Source organism: Stenella coeruleoalba (genome assembly GCF_951394435.1).
Source record: "Stenella coeruleoalba genome assembly, chromosome: 10".
Classification (NCBI taxonomy): domain Eukaryota; kingdom Metazoa; phylum Chordata; class Mammalia; order Artiodactyla; family Delphinidae; genus Stenella; species Stenella coeruleoalba.
In genome coordinates this window covers 22,011,905-22,030,930 of record NC_137156.1, presented here as the reverse complement: position 1 = coordinate 22,030,930, position 19,026 = coordinate 22,011,905, and the positions used below count along the sequence as shown (strand labels likewise).

Sequence of the window (19,026 nt, the reverse complement as noted above, 5' to 3'; positions counted from 1 at the left end):
AGAGGGTGGGCTGGCAGGTGAAGATTCCTGAGAACCAGGACTAGTGTGGTTTGATCTTTCCTCTGAGAGAGCTTAAGCACTTTCTTATGGGCTGGCTTAGATGTGAGTGAGAGTGATGGGTCTTGAAAGCTGTCAGTAAATATCAAAAATGGAGTCAACCTCTTAATTACAATACTCAATAGGAATTTGTGCACAGGTCCACAAAAAAGCATATACAACAGTGTTCCTAACAGCCCTATTCATGATATGCCCAAACTGGAAACAACCCATACATCCACCACTAGAATGGATAAATTGTGGCATATTCATACAATTTGACTATATATATGGCAACAAAAAATATTGTTAAATGCAAAAACATGGATGAATCTCATAGTGCTGCACAAAAGTAGCCAGGCATAAAAGAGTACTTATTATATAATTCTACTTATATGTTATTAAAATGTGCAAACCTAACAGATGATATCAGAGTCAAAAGACTGGTTACCTTTATGAGGAAAGTCATTAGGAGGCACGTGAGAGGGGCTTCTGGTGTGCTGGTAATGTTCTATTTCTTGACACAGACAGCCTAAGTGACAAAACTTAATTCTGGATCCCATTTGATGGAAATAGTGGCAATAAGTTGGAACAAAAGATCTGAGTGAGAGTTCATAGATATATTCTCTTTGTAAATATTCAGTGATACATTAATACATATATATTCAGATACATACCTACATAAATATAAGTATTCTATATATGCTCATGTTTGGGCACTTTCCTGAATGTTTGTTACACTTCAATTAAAAAAAGTAGTTTGCTTTAAAAAGAAAAAGTCACCAATTAGGAAAGAGAACATTGCCATTATTTTAGAAGTTCCATTTGCCCCACTCCACTTTACACCTCTCTCTCATCTAAGATAACCACAGTATTAATGCTTGTGATAATCACTCCCTTGATTTTACTTAATAGCTTTACTACTTATATATGTATCCATAAAACAATAGATTATTTAGTATGCTTAGTTTGTGATTTCTATAGATGATACCATGTATTTGTTTTGGAATTTTTTTTGTTATTGAAATATTATGTTAACATCTCATTCTGTGTGATTTCTAGATTTTTCTTTATTGCATATAATTGTTTTTGTAAATTTTTATAGCTGTCATGAAAATGTGTTAAAACTGACACTATAATAAGCATACGATCTGTTTAAAAAAGAAAAGATTTCTGTTTTTTCCTTTCTTTCTTCCTTACACCTTTTCTTACTCTCCTTTTGTCTAGTAGGGAATAGAAGTGGCAGTTCCTGGTTTACTCCATGTGTTCCCAATTTCAAACAGAATGTTTTGAATTTTTTGCCCTTAAGTATTGTTTTCTGCAGACTATTTTTGTATTTTAAAAATCAGGTTAAAGAACTTTCCTTCTATTTCCAAATTGCTGTACCATTAGTGGACACTGAAATTTATTAAATGCTTTTTTCTGTCTGTACGGAGGTGAACAAAACTTTTTCCCTTTAATTTCTTGATATGCTGGTTTTGATATTAGGATGAAAGTAGGCTTATAAAATGAGACGGAGAGGCTTCCCTCTGTTACTATATTTGGAAGTATTTGTGTCCAGTTGAAATTATTGTCTCAGGAATGTTTTATAGAACTTCCAGATTAAAATATCTGGGTTTGGAGTTTTCTCTGTGGAAAAAATTTTGACTATTTATTCAATACATTTAATGGTTTAGGACTATTCATATTTGCTATTTCTTCTTTAGCGAAATTTTTTATTTGTTTTTTGCAGAATTGCTGTTTCATTTAAAATTTCAAATTAATTGGGCAAAATTCTTTACACCATTGCACATTCTGATCCACCTTCTGGAATACTCTTCTAATGCGTTTTTTTTTTTGGTTAACCTTTCACATCTTGTAGATTTCAGTTCCTGGAAGGCTTACTGAAGGCTGGGTTAAGGATAGACCCCAGACAGTCTGTCACTTTGGCCTGATGTGGCCCAGAGAACCGGGGTGGTGCTTTCCTGGAAAGCAAAAGAAAGAGCGCAGCCTCCTCAGGGTGCAGTCGCTGCTCAGAAGCGCTTTTGAGAAAACACTGTTTCTCCAGCACCTCTAAATTGTGCAAAACCTATGTAACCGACTTTGGGGGGCTGGGAGCCAGAATGTGCTGAGAAGGCAGGTTGGATAAAGACCAAAATCCGACCCTCCCAGTTCCTAATAATGGGGGATGAAGTCCCCCAGATGCCTCGGATTCCAACCGGGTTGCTTTCACCACGCCCACAGCACCCCCAGGAAGAGGGTCCAAAGCAGGCGGTGTTGAGTAACCCGGCCAGCCTCGAGCGCGCCTTCCCACCACCCGTGTGCTCTCCTCGCCCGCGCCATCACTAGTGGGGGATCGAGATCCACTGAGATGAGGGCGGCTGGGGAAAATGAGGTGCCGGAAAGAAAATATACGAGCACAAATTGACTCAAAACCACTCTTTTCTAACCTGAAGTCTGTCTCCTTACCTCTGAGCTACACAACACCGCAACCCAGTGGCTGCACAAGAGGAGGGCCATTTTCTAATTGCTCGCTAAGTGCAACTGTTGGGCTTTTTAACATAGGTCTCCCTGGAGGGTATTCAGCGGGTCTATTCATCGTGGTTTCCAAAAGGGGCCAGGCCTAGGAAGACGCTTCTCGATTCAATCCTAATTGAAGCAGTCTTGGCAGGATTGGGCGCCCAGCTGAGAGGGTGGCAGGAGGGGTCTTTCTTGTGATTTTCATTTATTCCCGGAGGGTCTTAATTCTGACTCTGTATTCATTCTGAAGGTAAACCGAGCGTTTGTAGCCGTGATTACAGAGGGACATTCAGTCCTTTTCTCCTTCTATTTCTTTACAGGTTAATGCAACCGGCTGAGAGAGGCATCACAATGCAAGTGTAAAATTTTGTTCAGAGAAGAAATTTGGTGTCAAACTAAGGGCAGGAGTTTGGAGAAAAGCGAAATTTCCATTTTGTCTTAGCCTCTTACCATAATTGCTTGGAGAAGTTACTTGGCTTTTGTATCAATGACACCATCTTTTAAATAAGATTAATAAGGAAGGCCTCTCTTCGTAAGAATTATATGAATACTAAATAATACAGAAATATTCCAGAGTCTCAACACTTGTAATATTTTTCACAGCTGGAACGTTGTAGGACCACGTGGCCTAATGGATAAGGCGTCTGACTTCGGATCAGAAGATTGAGGGTTCGAATCCCTTCGTGGTTGTAAGTCCCTTTTTCACGCTCCGGTTCGCTTTTCCCAGGCATCACTATCCCAGCTCTCAGATTCCAAATTATAACATCCGAGCACTCCAGAGATCTCCCCTCTGGTATGATTGATTCAGTAAGTGGGGTCGGCGCCAGCCCCCTGCACCCAGCCGCTCGTACTTTAGAAGTCCTTGGCCAGACAGGCACACAGGTGTGGGAATAGGGAAAAGCGCCAGCCCTGGTCTTCCTGACCCTCTTCTAGTGGGTTGGGTGAGCACAGTGAGCGAGGTGGGTACGACAGGGCACAAATGTCAAGGAATTTTGCTCGCTGGTCAGGCAGTGCCGGGACATCTCTGTTATTTTAGCGTGAGACGACCCTCACTCTTTCATTGGTTTTCAGTTGGTTCTCGGCAATTTGACGCTGAAAACGCGTCTTTATGTTGAGAGATTTGTTTTTTTGAAGTCAGTTTAAATGTCGCCCCCTTGCGAAAGGAAAACTTGCCACATTTTAGAGGCGCTAGAGAAACGATGTTCTAAAACCCGCCCCTGTTTCAGGTGGCTGCCTCCCGAGAGGCGCGCGGTCCTTCTCTGGCCTCTGCAGAGACCTCGTGTGGGTTCTCCCGCACGGTGCGGGATGAATTAGTTGGACTTTCAGCAATATCTGAGGAACCAGGGTTAAAACAGAGACCTGAAACTATGAGAAGAGGCCAGTCACGCAAATTAGGATGAAGAGGGAGCAGCCTCTACACAAGTGGAAAGAATGTGGCCAAATACATTTAAATATTTAGATGTAATGGACAAATTAATAGAACAATAGGACGTATCAAAGTAGATTCAAGAAGGAATCGCAATTTTAAATAGTCTTAAACTATGAAATATTTTGAATTAGTTGTCAACTCTTCCTTCTGAGAAAATTCCACATCCTTTCGTTTACCAGGGGCTTCTTTAAAATATTCAAAGAAGAAATAAATCTAATTAGACACAACTCTTCCACAGTATAGGACAAGAAAAGAGAGAAAGAAAAAAAAAATCCACAACTACTCTTGCCGAATGCCGTAATGAGCTTTTTCCCATGAATGTACCTCTTAAACAGCTTTATTGAGGCATTGTTTTCTTAAAATAAACTGCATATATTTAAACTTATAGTTTGACATATTTATAACTCATGAAACCATCACTACAATAAAGATAATGAACATAGACATCACCCCCAAACGTTTCCTCGTGCCCTTTTGTAATCCCTGTTTATATGTTGCTGGACTTTGTTTGCTAATATTTTGTTGAGTACTTTTGTGTCCATGTTTATAAGAGATATTGATCTATAGTTTTCTTATCTCATTATATCTTTGTCTGGTTTTAGCATCAGGGTAATTTGACCTTCTTTTCCAAATTTTAAAGAGTTTGTGAAGAATTAATATCAATTAAAAAATGTTTGGGAGAATTCAGCAGTGAAGATGTCTGGGCTTTTCTTTGTGGGTAATTTTTACTTAATCAATCTGTTTGCTTGTTATAGACTCTTATTCCACGCTAAATGCCTTTATCAGTCATCTACATCTTTGTAACAAACCTAACCTAAATTTAGTGGCTTAAAACAATAATTATTTATTTTGTTTGCAATTTTGAAGTTCAACCACTTGGGCTGTGCTTAACCAGGCAATTCTTTTGCTGGTTTTGCTTGTGGTCACTCATTGATTGCAGTCATCTGGCAGCTTGACTGGGACCAGATGGTCCAAAATGTTCCCACTCACAGTCTGGGGAGTGTGGCTGGGATGGCTGGGATGGCAGGGACTCACTCTCCACATGATTTTCCATCCTCTAGGAAGTTAGGTGGGATTTCTTCACATGGTGTCTCAGGGTCCCAAGACAACAAGAGGAGAAGTTGTAAGACTCTTGAGGCCATCTTGGAACTCTCACAACCTCACTTCCACAACACCATTACCACAGCATTCTATTGGCCAAAGCACAAGTTCAGCTCACATACAAGAGGGAGGGAAATAGACTCCGCCTCTTAATGGTAGCTGCTGCACAACCACATTGCAAAGGGACATGTATAATGGGAGGAATTTGTGGCCATTAATCAATCAATAATTTATTATCTCATTTAACACTAAAAACAACACTCTGAATAGCCCCTATAGATATGTCTATTGTATATCTTGGTAAGTAAGTTATCCACGATCACTTCTTTACCAGCGTTAATCTAAATTGGTCTGTGAGTCTTATTTCGAACCCACATGTACCTGGTGGGCAGCTCAGGGTAGGGCCGGGGAGAACATAAGCACTCCAAAACGTAGCAGCAGATGAAAAAGAACTGATAGTGCTGAGCACTTGCGCACGGGCAATTATAAATCTTTTGTAAAGCCGGAGAGCGCCATGTCTGTGTCTCAGGATGACTCTGATAATGTTTAAGATCCAGGTGAGATTAAGTGACCCACACATAGGCTCCTGACTCAACTCATTTTCTGAGACTGAATACCTGTGTCTGCGATATATCTACAGGCAGCATGGACTTATAAAGAGTAATAAGCATCCTAGAGGAAGCCAGAGGAGTGGAGAAACGGAGGAAAGCAGATTCAAGGACAGGACATTTTCCGCTGAAAGACTTGTAAGAAAAACCAAGATCGTCCGCATTTCGCATAATTGACAAATCAGACGTAGTTGAATACTGTGAACAGTCGTCTTGGCAAGTGTCAAATGATAAATTGCCAAAGTGTTGGAAGAAGGCAGGCACCACACTCAGCAGGATGGTACTTGTTATGCATGACTTTAAGAGAGAATTTTAAGACAAATCACAAGCAAGATGTAGGACAGAAATCACAACAGTTGATCTCTTCGGGGGTGGCCTCATATTTGGCCTGTCTCGTTGTATGGGCTGGAGAGTAGTAAAAGTTGCTCCAGGTGAGGCTCGAACTCACAACCTCGGCATCGCTCACAAGTGTACTGTCTTATAAGTACCGCGCGCTAACCGATTGCGCCACTGGAGCTACGTTAGGGAGGTATAAGTGAATATACTTTCACAGATGAAGACGGTATTTTTGTTAAAGATATTAAATGTTATGAACAAAATGGCACCTTCTGATATGGGGCTTCCACAAATGGGATTAAAAGCAGCAAAGGCATCCCTGGTATTTGCCAATCTGCAGCCGTTTCCTCCCTTGTACAGAGATGCTGCCGGGGCTGAGCGTCGCAGTTATCTCTATCTTGATTTTCCGCTCAGATTCCCACGGCTTCTCTAAATTCAGACTGTTATTTGAAAGCATTTGAATGAAAAAAAAAATTACATTGATTCCACAAAGGCAGGAAGCTTTCCACTTAGGAGTGTGTATTTCATCTGTAAGAAACCAGTGCATTTTCATTGCTTCCGGATTCCCGCGGACTTTGCATCTCAGCGGTTCTACTTTCTTGAGTTTCCCGTCTCCACTCTGAGCTCCGCTCGACTGACCTTTCATCTGCTTCAGATGCCACCTATCCCACCCCGACCCGATCACTCGCTGTTTTTTAACCTAAGAATGTTAAAATACGTTGTTATCCTGAAACATTCAGAGCTAATATTTCCTTTCGAAAAACCACTGTTATAAATGTGCAGATGCAATACGTACAAAGGGAATGCAGAAAAACAAAAAGATAACTTGAACATTTTCTGAAGTCTCATACTCAGAGAAATCTATTGTTTATATTTGTTGTAGTTCATTTCAAGCTTTTAGTGGGCACGCTGTGAGCCAGACCTGAGCCACAGCTCCATTTGTTACCTGGTCCCTGTTACTTCCATTTTAACAGGGGGGCCATGATGACACTTTGGGTCTTTCCGTATCAATATCAACTTGGACCTTGTTTCCAACAGTCCTTGAAATGTGAGGGTATTTCTCTTTCTTGAGTTTATGCTTATTGAGTAAATGCTCATAAGTCCCTTTAGGAAAGGAATGGGGGAATTATATTCTACATATTTGCAGTGGCACTGCAGGGTCCTCAGGACTTGGCTTCTCCTTTAGTCAAAAATTTCAGGTCTGAAAACTGGTTTAAGATCAGAAATTGAGCAAGGTATTGTGATTTTATTTTTAACTGGTGTAGCTGCCCTCAGTCTCCTGATTCTCTATCCTCAATTTCTTCTAATTGTGTAGACAGTGATATGCTTGTTGACTGCCCATCTATATTGCTCCTAGGGATGCTGTATTTTATTAATTATCTCAAACACTCTGCAAAGTTGGCTACCACTCTGAAATTGTCTCTCATTACAGTAATTTTGCCCACCCACTCCTGGGGCATGCACACACGCACACACACACACACACACACACACACACTCACGGATTCTGATGGTTGAGTGCTGCTATCTCTGGCCTGAATTATTTCAGGATCCTATAGTCCCCATTGCTGTCAGTGAAGTTACTTCTGTAGCAGAATCTCATACCATCAGCCCAGCGCCAATAGAGGACACTCATTATAGAACTTCTCAGTGAGGCTGGTGCACCTCTCCTCAGCATATTACTTTTTTTTTTTTTCAAACAGAATGTCCTTTGGCCCTCTTGTGACACATTCACCTAGTGGGTTTTCCAGCATTACATGGTAAATCCAATAAATCTACTCTAGCATGCCCACTTTCCTGAGATTTTGATCCCTCCTTTCTGCCATCATCACGAGAGTCCTGGCATTCTTACCACATTTAGTGAGAGCCATTTCTTTTTCAAGCAGGAGAATCCTAATAGTATGTTGAGTTCTTGCCAGTGTGTAAAAATTCTATACTTTTGGAGAATACTCCAGTATCAGTAAACTCTACTTCAGCTAACTTTGAGTTCTCTTCTTGATCCAGAACGCTTAGAATTTAGTTCTATATGGGAAAGACGCTGAGTGAGTGGCAGAGGCACATGTTTGGCAGAGGAGAGGTCTCTGCATTGTCTTCAAGGAAGAAGAGGACTGGGCTACTTTTAAAAGGCTCAAAGGATCTTGGGAAATCTGGAGATTTCCTACCAGAAATCTGGTAGGATTCCTACCAGATGTCTCCATTCAATGTCTCAAGGTTCTATTCTTTTCCAATCAAGGCCATGACCTAGGCATAGAAGATAATCTAGTTTGAGAATTTAACCCACTTCGGAGTTCTACTATTCTTATGATTAAATCTTGGATCTGAACCTTAGGTTTTTATGCTCTTGAGTTGCAGGATATGAGAGGTTCTTTATATCCTATTATGGAGACACTCTGGCTTTCACAGTTAGCCTTTATTTGATGAGTTATCATCCTCAGCCTTTAATCATCTTTTTCCAAGGCATCAGTTTCTTCTAATAACAACGATACAATTCTATTATTATTACCAGCTCTCCCATATTTATCAAGCACCTGATACATCACATCTTCTTGTGCATATCCACCAGTATAGCATCTCAGTTCAGGTCTGGTGAAAGTTTTAAAAACTGCTACTTTGTGCCAGTGGCTGTTTGTGCTCCACCAATCCCCTCACTACCAACCAGATGGTGGGTAATTCAGCTTCAAAAATCTTATCTTATCATCCTCTTTCTCAGATCACTTTTGGTACTAACTATTGTAGGTTGGGTTCCCCGGAAAGACTCCAAGATGGGGATTTGCATTCAGAAAGTTTACTGGGGCACTACCTCAGGGTCAACACCTGAGAAGCAATGAAGAGAATCAGAATTTGTCAGAGGCAAAAATTGGGCTGCAGTACAAGTGCAAAAGGGCAATTGCCTACCCCTTGGGGGTCTCCACCACTGGAATGGGTCCTTCAGAGTTGTCCTAAATTGAGAAGCCAGATCGTGGCTGTTATACCTCTCGTTGACCAGTAATTGCATACAGGCTGCCCCTGGAAATGAAATGTGACCCTTGACCTGAGACAATTCCTAAAGAGGGATGAGAGTTGAGAGCCATCAGGTAACAACCTTTCAAGGACCTGGGATGGTAAATCCTTCTGTCCAGGGGGTTCAGGTAATTTGGTCAATCCACCATCTGCGACAGTCACAGTTAGGAAGAAGAGAAAGGTATGACGAGTTTGAGCACAGGATAGGATTTAAAAACCACCACACTGATCCCAGTTGCTGCAGAAAAGATTTTATTGGAGATAGGGTCAGGGCTGGTTCTGAAGCTGAGGAATCTAAGGTTGAGAGAGGAAAGCCTGTCCTTCAAAGGGTGCTCTGCCCAAGTGTCACAATCTGAATACAGTAAAGATCAGACATAGGAAAGTTTTTGTAGGGTCCAAATTAGAAAGAGGCTCCAGGTCCCACTATCGTGAAGATGCCCTTCCCTTCATGTGAGGCAATTTCCTGCTCCCACTAGACCTAGGGCTCCTACAGAAGAGTGACAGATCAGTGGGAGCAGGGGTGGGCTGGGTGTCACAGATAAAGACTGATCCGAAAATGTTTGGAAATTGACATTACATGTTTCTCCTGGGGAAGGAAATATGTTATGAAGTGGAACCTAGATTGTATGGCTATACACCCCATTGCTATTTCTACACCTTTAGGGTAGAGAGAGAAGGAGAAATCAGAATGTGTAGCAACGTTCTTTTTCAGGATATTGTGACAAACTGAACCTTCCTCATGGAAGGATGATTTCCCTTTGATGGATATGCATTATTAAATTTGTAACAGATGTCTGAGGATTTAGGGTTTCCATGCTGTTTTTTCTTCGCCCACTTACTCTTGCAAGGGGACATAGCAGTAGCCTTCTGAATATAAATCTACTTGGTAGAGAGTGGGAATCTTGGCACTATAGAGGTGATTTAGTCAAGTGGAGACCATTTAGGAAGACAGTATAGTGAAAAGATGGATTTTTTTTTTTGAACAGGTCTTCAGTTAAGAAGCAGAATGGCTCCTGCCCCCAACTTGGTCTTCCTATTTGATTTTGAGCTGTTTCAGGTCTGCCAGAATATCTGACTTGACTGTACTGACTGGAGCCTGATGGAACCAGCGCATGACAGGGACTCCATCAGGTCCCACCAGGAACTTTTCAAAATTCCAGCGGATGTCATGGGCCATGATGGGTTCCCAGGATATATGTTTGATTGAGCCCATAAGTTCAGAAGGGTGAGGACAGGATTGCTGCAGCAGAGAGATGGAAAAGAGAAATGACTGTATCATTTCTGCTCTTGGATGATTCAGGCTATTTTCACCCACAGGTAATCTACTCCCTCTTATATCAAGATATTTTCATTTCCTCTGATTACTAATATATTCTCTGAATTGCTAAGATACCAACTACCAAGAATGTTGTAGATATTATAGCAAAAGTCTATTCCCTCTTTCTGTTTCTCCCTGTGACCACATCACAAAATCCTGCTGCTATGAATAAGATATATCACCTCTCTAGCTTTCAGTTTCCTTTTCTGCAAAGTGAATGGTTTAGATTAGAATGTGTTTTCCCAGGTCTTGATGCTCCATGGGCCAGTAACATTTCAAAAATATCTTTTGGGACCAGTAGGAGTTCCAACATTTTGTTTTGTCAAATAAGAGAAAATTTTAAAAACATCATTGCTTCACCATTTAGTTTTAAAAAGATAATTATAAGAATAAATTACATATACGTACTAATCTTAGAATAAAGGGTAGCCCTATAAATCAGTTGAGTTTATGAAATCCTCCTTGTATTGTCCTATTTTTTCAATTTACTGAGAATATATAAAAATCTCAACATAGGCCAGCTTTGGCTCACAGTTCAGCATCTAAGAACACTGAACTCTGATGATCTTTAGAGCCCCGTTCAGCTCTCACATTCTCTATATCTAAGAGTCAGTGTTTCATATAAAGCACTTACTACATTGTATTATATCTGATTTCTATGTCATCCTCTCCAGTATGAAATCATCAAGGAATAGGGACTGTTTCTATTCATCTTTATACCCTTATTATTTAGAAAACTGCCTTATAGATAGCAGGCACTCAACAAATATACCTTGAATGTATGAATGAATGAATGTCAATGAACAAAAGAGAGTGGTCCCAGTGAAAGGTGACACTCTACACAACTCTCTCCACCACACAAAGCCAGAGCATCATAGATACTAACAAATTAAACCCCAATCCCTATGCTAATCTCGAGATCTCTTCCAAAGAGTCCAATCCCACCTCCAGGCAGGTGCCCTTGGATCCATTTCTACCACACCAAGTTTATGCTAGGAATATTTGGGAAGAAGAGGCTTAGGTCAGTGATTAACTCACCTTCAAGAAGATGAAGACTTTCTGCTCTTTTTCGCCATTCACATCCCCTTTCTCAAAAAGCTGGAAGTTAGGTACATATCCTCCTCCTGGACGGACATACCTGCAATGAACCATAATGTTCCCAGGAAGCTCCAGAATATATGAAAGAAAGTTATAATGGGGTACCAGAATTTGAGGTCATGAGAAAGGGGAGAGAGAGGTGGAGATATGGAAAACAGGACTGGGAAGGGGAAATAAGGCCATTTTTAAACTTTGGGCTCCCTGATTCACTTTATTTTTCTCTATTCCACATCCTATCACTGTCTCCCCCTGCACTGTTTCTGTAGCAGCAATACCAGGAGCTATTTCTGTGCTCCTGGTCCTCCGTGGTCCGTCCAGTTCTCACTTCCCAGAGAGGGGGAGAGAGTGTCTGACACTGCCAGACTCATATCAGCAGAGGCCAAAGTTAAAATCAGTTTGCAGATGCTCCTAAGCCTATTAACCCACTACCCATCCCAGAAGTCCCTAATATGGAAGTGCCTCTGGAAACAGAGGAAAGGTAGACAGAGACCCCTATAGGGTTTCAAGCAGGCACTTACTTCAGTCCCGGAAGGATCTCTGAGTTCTCTCCTGGTTCTTGCTTTCCAAATTGGTTGCAGGGAAAGCCCAACACAACTAGGTCAAAGGGCTTCAGCTCCTCCTGAAGTGCGCTCAGTTCTAGGGGTAGAGAAGGGACAATATGGCGGCCTGGCTAGAGAGCCTCCTTGTGTAGAGAAAGATCCTTAGAGATACCCATTTTACAGAGGAAAAAACCAGAGGCCCAGGGAAGGAAAAAAAAAATATCTAGGTCAGAAAGACTGTTTGTGGCAGGGCTGAAATTAGATACTGGATCTCTAAACGTGTATTCAAAATGTTATAGTGCAGTATTTCCCAAATCTGCAGCACATCAGAATCAGGTGGGGGCCTTCCTTTAAAAATAGGGATACCCAGGTTCCATTCCAGAAAAATTTCTGATTACATTCTTTTGAGATGGCTCCCCAGTCACCTTTATTATTCTAAAGCTCACCAGATCACTGCTGGTGGGATTGTAAAATGGTTTAAGTGCTATGGAAAATAGTATGGAGGTTTCCCAAAAAATTAAAAATAGAACTACCATAGATCAGCATTCCCATTTCTGGGTATATATGCAAAGAATTGAAAATAGGGCCTCAAAGAGATATTTGCACATCCATGTTCATAGGAGCACTATTCATAAAAATCAAGACGTGGAAGCAACCCAAATGTCCATCAATGGATGAATGGATAAACAAATGATTGAAGAACTGGCCTTCAAACAAATTCAGCCTTAAAATGGAAGGAAATTCTGTCACATGCTACAACATGGATGAACCTTGACGACATTATGCTAAGTGAAATAGACTAGTCATGAAAAAGACAAATACTGCAGGTAAGACAAATACATTTGGTATCTAAAGTAGTCAAATTTATAGAAACAGAAGGTAGAATGGTGGTTACTAGGGGCTGGGGGGAAGGGGAAAAGGAGAGCTATTATTTAATGGGTACAGAATTTCAGTTTTGCAAGATGGAAAAGTTCTGGAGATTTGTTTCACAAGAATGAATATTTTTAACACTACTGAACAGTATTCTTAAAAATGGTTAAAATGGTAAATTTTATATTATGTCTTTTTGTACCACAATTAAAAAATGAAAAGCTCATCAGGTGATTTTTAAACAAAACTGCGTTTAAACATCACTGCTCATCAGTTTGCCTTTCCTGGTTGGTTAATTGGTAGATTGAATCTTTCTTTTAAAAAGGAAAAGACACACACAATGAGAATGTGCTTCTCTCCTCTGCACAAGCTGGTTCACCCTGGGTGGAGTGTGGGTAAATCTGACAGGGGCAAAGAGAACCAGAGAAATTCCAGGTTGAGCTTCCTGGTGTTCTTCAACAGTCTTCAGGATGTTAAAGATGCATTCTACCTAAAAACCCTCATTGATATGCCAAAACACAAGCTTCCAACTGCCTTCTTCCCCAAGTTTTCCAATTTGTCTCCTCAGACTTTTATAATTGTCTTCTTTGTTCACCCTTTCTGAGCTAGATATTTTCAGTCCCCTAGCAAACACTAACCAGTCCCACTCAGATTCTGCTCAGCCAACGGGGTCAACTGATATCTCCTCTTAGTCCTTTATTTATTTTTATTTATTTACTTTTGCAATATGAGATTGCTTTCCTGTTTCCAAATGGTTCCTTAGTACCTTTCCCCACATCCTCCACTCTTGTCTTTAGTCACTGTAGGTAATCACTTCCTCTAGGAAAGAGACAATAAATTAGGAAACATGTCTACCAGTCCTTGAGTAGCTATTTCTCAGTTTCCTCATCTGTTATGTACGGAGTGGGAACTGAATAAATTGATTTTTAAAGTCCCTATAAACTGGTAAAATGAAGTATGGTCCAGTAGAATATTCTTCAGTCTTGAAAAAGAGGGAGGAAATGGTCTGAACTCCAAGGTACCTTATTAATTTTAAAAAGCAAATTGGCAAATAGTATTTACAATATGTTATCAACTGGGGGAAAAGAAAAAAAAGAATACCCATATATTTTGTAAACATGATAATATTGGTCATCTGAAGGGAGGGGAAAGAGTTGAAAAAACTTTTCACTCTAAACTTCTTTATTCCTTTAATTTTGAGCCTTGTGAATATATTACCTTGTCGAAATATAACATAATGAAAAATTTTAAATCAAAGTTCTTACTAGTTCAAATATAAGAAGTACATGTGTTTCTGAAAGAAAATAACCCTGTTTATTATTTATTGGCTTTCAAACAACAAGGCCTAAGATATGAGAAAGATAAAAATCTGCTCTGGGTCATGTACAGAGAGGGAAAAACTACACTTAAAGGAGGCATTGAGGTTGGAGAGGGAGTGTTTGCCTCTATTATGGCCTCCTCTACCAGCCCTTGCTCCAGTCAAATGTGCTCCAGGTATAAAGCCCCTTTCCCCTTTTCACTGTCTTTGTAAGTTACATGTAAAACCCTGGAAAAGTCTCAAAAACATCAATCCTACCTCCTGTATTTACCAAGGAGACTTGAATCTTCAGAGAGGCTCCTAGCTGTCAGATACATTATTGATTCTCCTGGAAATCTCAGGAGCAAAGCAGAGGCAGGACATAGGAAGGGGTCAACAAACATTTTCTGTGAAGGTCCAGATAGTAATTTCAGATGGTCTCTGACACCATCACTCATACAACCACTCAACTCTGCCTTGTAGCTTAACATCCATCACAGACAATCTGTAAATGAATGAGCATAGCTATGTTCAATAAAACTTTGTTTACAAAAGTAGGCTGGCCAGATTTGCCCTGTGGACCATAGTTTACTGACTCCTGACATCAGGGAATAAAGTCACTTGATCATGAGTATTTATTTTGATACATAGAATTAGAATTAGAATATAATTCCAACATGACTTAGAATATAATGAGCTGGAAAGTTTAGTCCCAAGGAGATTTGGTTATGAACTCTTAACAGAGTATTGAGCTGTCAGACCACAATAGGTGGCCACATTGACAAAAAGGACATGCTTGCCCGCATACTGCAAAGAGGGAGAAAGCAGAGGTCAGAGTCTTACAAGAAGGACTGAGGGCAAGATTTGGGAGCAGGACAGAAGGCTCCACCTTTGAGCCCTGTCCCACCCTCTCTGGTGGTCACTCACCTTCTCCAGCTTAGAATTTGACTGCACGAAGCCAGCTAGGAAAAGGGGGGAAAGATAGGAGGCCCTTAACTGTACAGTCATGACTAGTATCTGTAGATCATTAGTCTGAGAGTCTGAGGTTGTCGGGTACCTGGCAGCCTTTTGATACCCTGGCAGGGACTAGCCCCAGCCTATGCAGGCCAGTTGCAGGGTGGCAAGGATTTCTGGGGCGTGAGTAGGGCAAGAGGACGTAGAATTCAAACCACGTCCTCACCTACACACACCTCCGTGAGCACTCAGCGCTCACTAATGCGATGAGGACCCGGGACTCACATAAATTCTGGCAGAATTATGAAAAGGTGAGGGCAAGCGCTCCACAGTCCTTGAAGACTATTGTCTATTTTTTCTGAGTGGATAGCCGTATCTAGGTGCAGACATCTCAGTAAAGTCACTGCAAAAAGGCATGATAGGGCTTCCCTGGTGGTGCAGTGGTTGAGAGTCCGCTTGCCGATGCAGGGGACGCGGGTTCATGCCCCAGTCCAGGAGGATCCCACATGCCGCGGAGTGGCTGGGCCCATGAGCCATGGCTGCTGGGCCTGCGCGTCCGGAGCCTGTGCTCCGCAACGGGAGAGGCCACAACAGTGAGAGGCCTGCGTATCGCAAAAAAAAGGCATGACATAGACATTCCAAATACTAATCCTAATATTATTATGTAAGTTAAAAAAAATCAAATAATGGACCACATGTGATCCATTAGAAGGAAACTGGGCCTGAGGAAGGGAAAAATATTTTCACGTTAATATGTTCACTGTACAAATGTTTACAAATGCTTTCATGTGCTTACTAGTCAGTAAGAAAAACCAAGCAGCCCAAGAGAAACACGGGCACCAGACAGTAAACCAAGTGGCATCTGTAGTAGGATACAATGTTCTCCCTTACCAAGAATTAAAGAGGTATAAAGAAGAATAGTTGCATTTTGCATTTATCAGATTGGCCAAAGTTCAAAAGAACGGAGGTGCCCAGTCTCGGTGTCAGTCTGGTATAGGAGGCTCTTACACACTAGGTGGGGGCAGGGAGGACTACTAATAGCCAACAACTTTCTGGAGGATAATCTGCCATTTTGAATGCGATGCTTTTTTTTTAAGTAAATAACTTAAAATTTTTTTTGAAATAAGTATAAATGTATAGGAAGTTGCAAACACTCCTCTTAATCTCCTGGAAGCCCGAAGGCCCAAGAAGGATAATGGAAATGAGACTCAAGTTCCTCTTAGGATAAAATGCTTTGCCTCTCAACCGTCATAAGAACCCCCATCCATTCAGCAACAGTTTCCAGCCACTGCTCAATAGTCTCAGCCAAAAGTTTAGAATAGATGAGTTGATGATGCAGACCTGGAGCCCTAGGAATTGCTGAGTTTCTCACATAAATAACATATTTAAATCCCACCAACTTCATGGGGGGTGGGGGGGCTGACCAGTAACTTTCTCTTGTCTACAATACAGTTTTACTTTCTGGACCTCAAGTACTAAGGTTTGAGTTAATCATACTCCTAAATTCATGATTATTTGTCCTTGTAAGTTTCCTCTCTTGTTTTATTTATTACTCATACCCAAACTTCAATGATTTTTGATTCCTCTCTGCCTATAGGTAAAATATGTTTAATGTGCATAGTGTTCTTATTCTTGAAACAGTTGTATATTCCTCATCAGATTATTAGCTCCTTGAAGTTTAAAAAATTATTTGGGTTTTTTTCTATTTAAATCTCAGATTTAAAGGGTAGAATTAATCAAACTTTTAAATGTATGGTACTTTATCATCATTAGGCTATGCAATGATTCTCTTCTTATATTAATTAAAAAAATTTTTTGTCCACTCCCATTTTCCTACCTCTCAGAGAGGAGGAGTGGCAAGGAAACAGTTACTACAGAGTGGAAAGTTGGCAACATTTGTTCTGTTGCAACAAAACATTTGGTAAAACTATTGCCTGATGACTTAGAAGGCAAAATGACTAAAACAAGGATGAATGCCGTTTGCGGTTCCTATGGCTTTGGAATTACAAGGGGTGAATTCAGCAACTAACTGTGCTGTAACGAGATAACTAACAAAGAGATGTTGAAAAATATTTGGATTAGTTGAAGAGTATCGGGTTTGTTTGCCTTTACCACTCTTCCCACACTCTTCTTCCTCCTCCCACAGGATTTGGGCTGACAGCTCAGTTTTATTCCCACGTTTATTGAAAGGATAAATTCTTCCCCTCCAATTCTCAGTTCCTTTCCAACCAGCCCCCTCCTTCTTCCAGGTTCACGTAAAAAGCTGCCTCCCCTTCCTTAAAACTGAAGTCAGAGTAGGGTTTAATTCTTGCTTCTGGTGGAATCTGGGTATGCATTAATTCTCTTGGAAAACAGAAGATTTTTGTTATCCCAGATTTCTGATCTGTTCTCAGAGGCCTCTAATCTAGAGGGAGGAGCCCAAAACAATGACTGCTGGTCCAGCTACAAAGCTCCCAAAGCCCTTTAGGGCAGCTATACAGGTTTTCTGCTCTGTGGCCCCTTCCCACCCACAGATACTTTGCCCAGCCACAGTTCAAGAACTATGGAGATTAAAATATCAAGCCTCAAAAATAGTGTACCTTAATTCCTTCATCCTTCCCAGGATGTGTGACTTTGGGCAAGTTACCCTCTGTGCCTCTGGTCCCATTTGTGAAATTGGGAGAATAATATGAACTTCATCGGACTAATTTAAAAAATAAAGGAGATAATTCATTTAAACTCTTAGCACTGGACTTAGCCCAAGGTAAACACCCATCATTAATTTAACAGATGAGGAAACTGATGCTCAAATAGAAAAACTGACTTATCCAAAGTTACGTGGAATTACACACTGCTTCTCCCTTGCTGTTATAAATTCCTTACTTTCTTAGTCACTTTATCTTTGCTCATCACACAATAACTAACTCCTAAAGTAGAAGAGAAAATTTCATCAGGTCAAGTGGCCTAAAATCTCTGCCTTCCCAAGTCTCTGTGTCCCATTGTCTTAGTTTCCCTGGAAACAAAAGCTCTGACCTGGAGAAGAAAAGGTTTAGGAGCTCATGCTCAGCAAGGGGCTACATGGGGCCACTTCCTGTCATGGTCTACCTGACTGTATCATATAACTGCTGCCTTCTCTTCATACCTTCTACCAGAGCCACATGTCAAATTCCTGTTATTTCCCTTCTGGAATGCTGAAATAATTTCCTACTTGTCATGTGTTCTCTCTTCCAAGTTCTTCCCCTTCAATGCTTTTTTTCCTTCACCTGCTGCCCCTGGAGCTGCTGAACACTTGTCTGATGATATCCCTCCACCGATAGTGAGCCAATAAGGCTAACTAATTTATTATAGCATCAAATCCAGAATCTCCAGCATGGTATCCAAATTGCTCCGGATGCAACCTCAGCCTCCTTCTCAATCTTCACTCTCAGTAGCTCCTCCTGTGAACTCATTCTTCAGACAAGCTAAATACTCTCCATTCCTTGAAACACTTTGGATTTAGGTTCTTGGTCTTGGAGGTCAATGACACTGATTACTTGGGGATTCCACCTTCCCTGCCCCAAATTATCTATATATTTATTTCCATTGAAAGGACAGGGAATGCAATTTTATCAATTTTTACAAAACAAGATTTTAGGTTTGAAATGTTTGTCACCTGAGCCATAGATTAAGTGTGAAAACCAGTCCAGATTTAAATTAAACAATAAGAACTGTCACTTCCTGACTTTAAAAATCCTGTAATTGCTAATCGTCCATAATCTTAAATAGAATGGCAAAAATCAGCATGTCTCAAGCACTGCCTATTTTCCCCAGTCGGACTCCAGTTTTTCCTCGAGGTAGGTTTCTCATGAGGATAACTTTCTTGCTCATAGCTAGTGAGTGGCAGTTTAAAGTCAAATAAAGCCTTTCAGATTCTCTGTCTTAGCCTCTGTTAATGACTTAATCCTACCTAAAAATCAGCACCA

General features: G+C 40.8%; 1 protein-coding gene across 1 annotated transcript; it reads right to left on the bottom strand.

Annotated features, from left to right (window-relative positions):
• Window positions 1–10,042: 10,042 nt before the first annotated feature.
• On the bottom strand, window positions 10,043–15,139 carry LOC307192295 (epididymal secretory glutathione peroxidase-like; the record flags this gene model as incomplete). The annotated part of the gene is given in 6 exon segments (XM_079933072.1): window positions 10,043–10,249; window positions 11,366–11,465; window positions 11,944–12,061; window positions 14,866–14,942; window positions 14,944–15,035; window positions 15,038–15,139. Coding segments are annotated over 6 exon segments (696 nt in total).
• Between the last annotated feature and the right edge of the window lie 3,887 nt (window positions 15,140–19,026).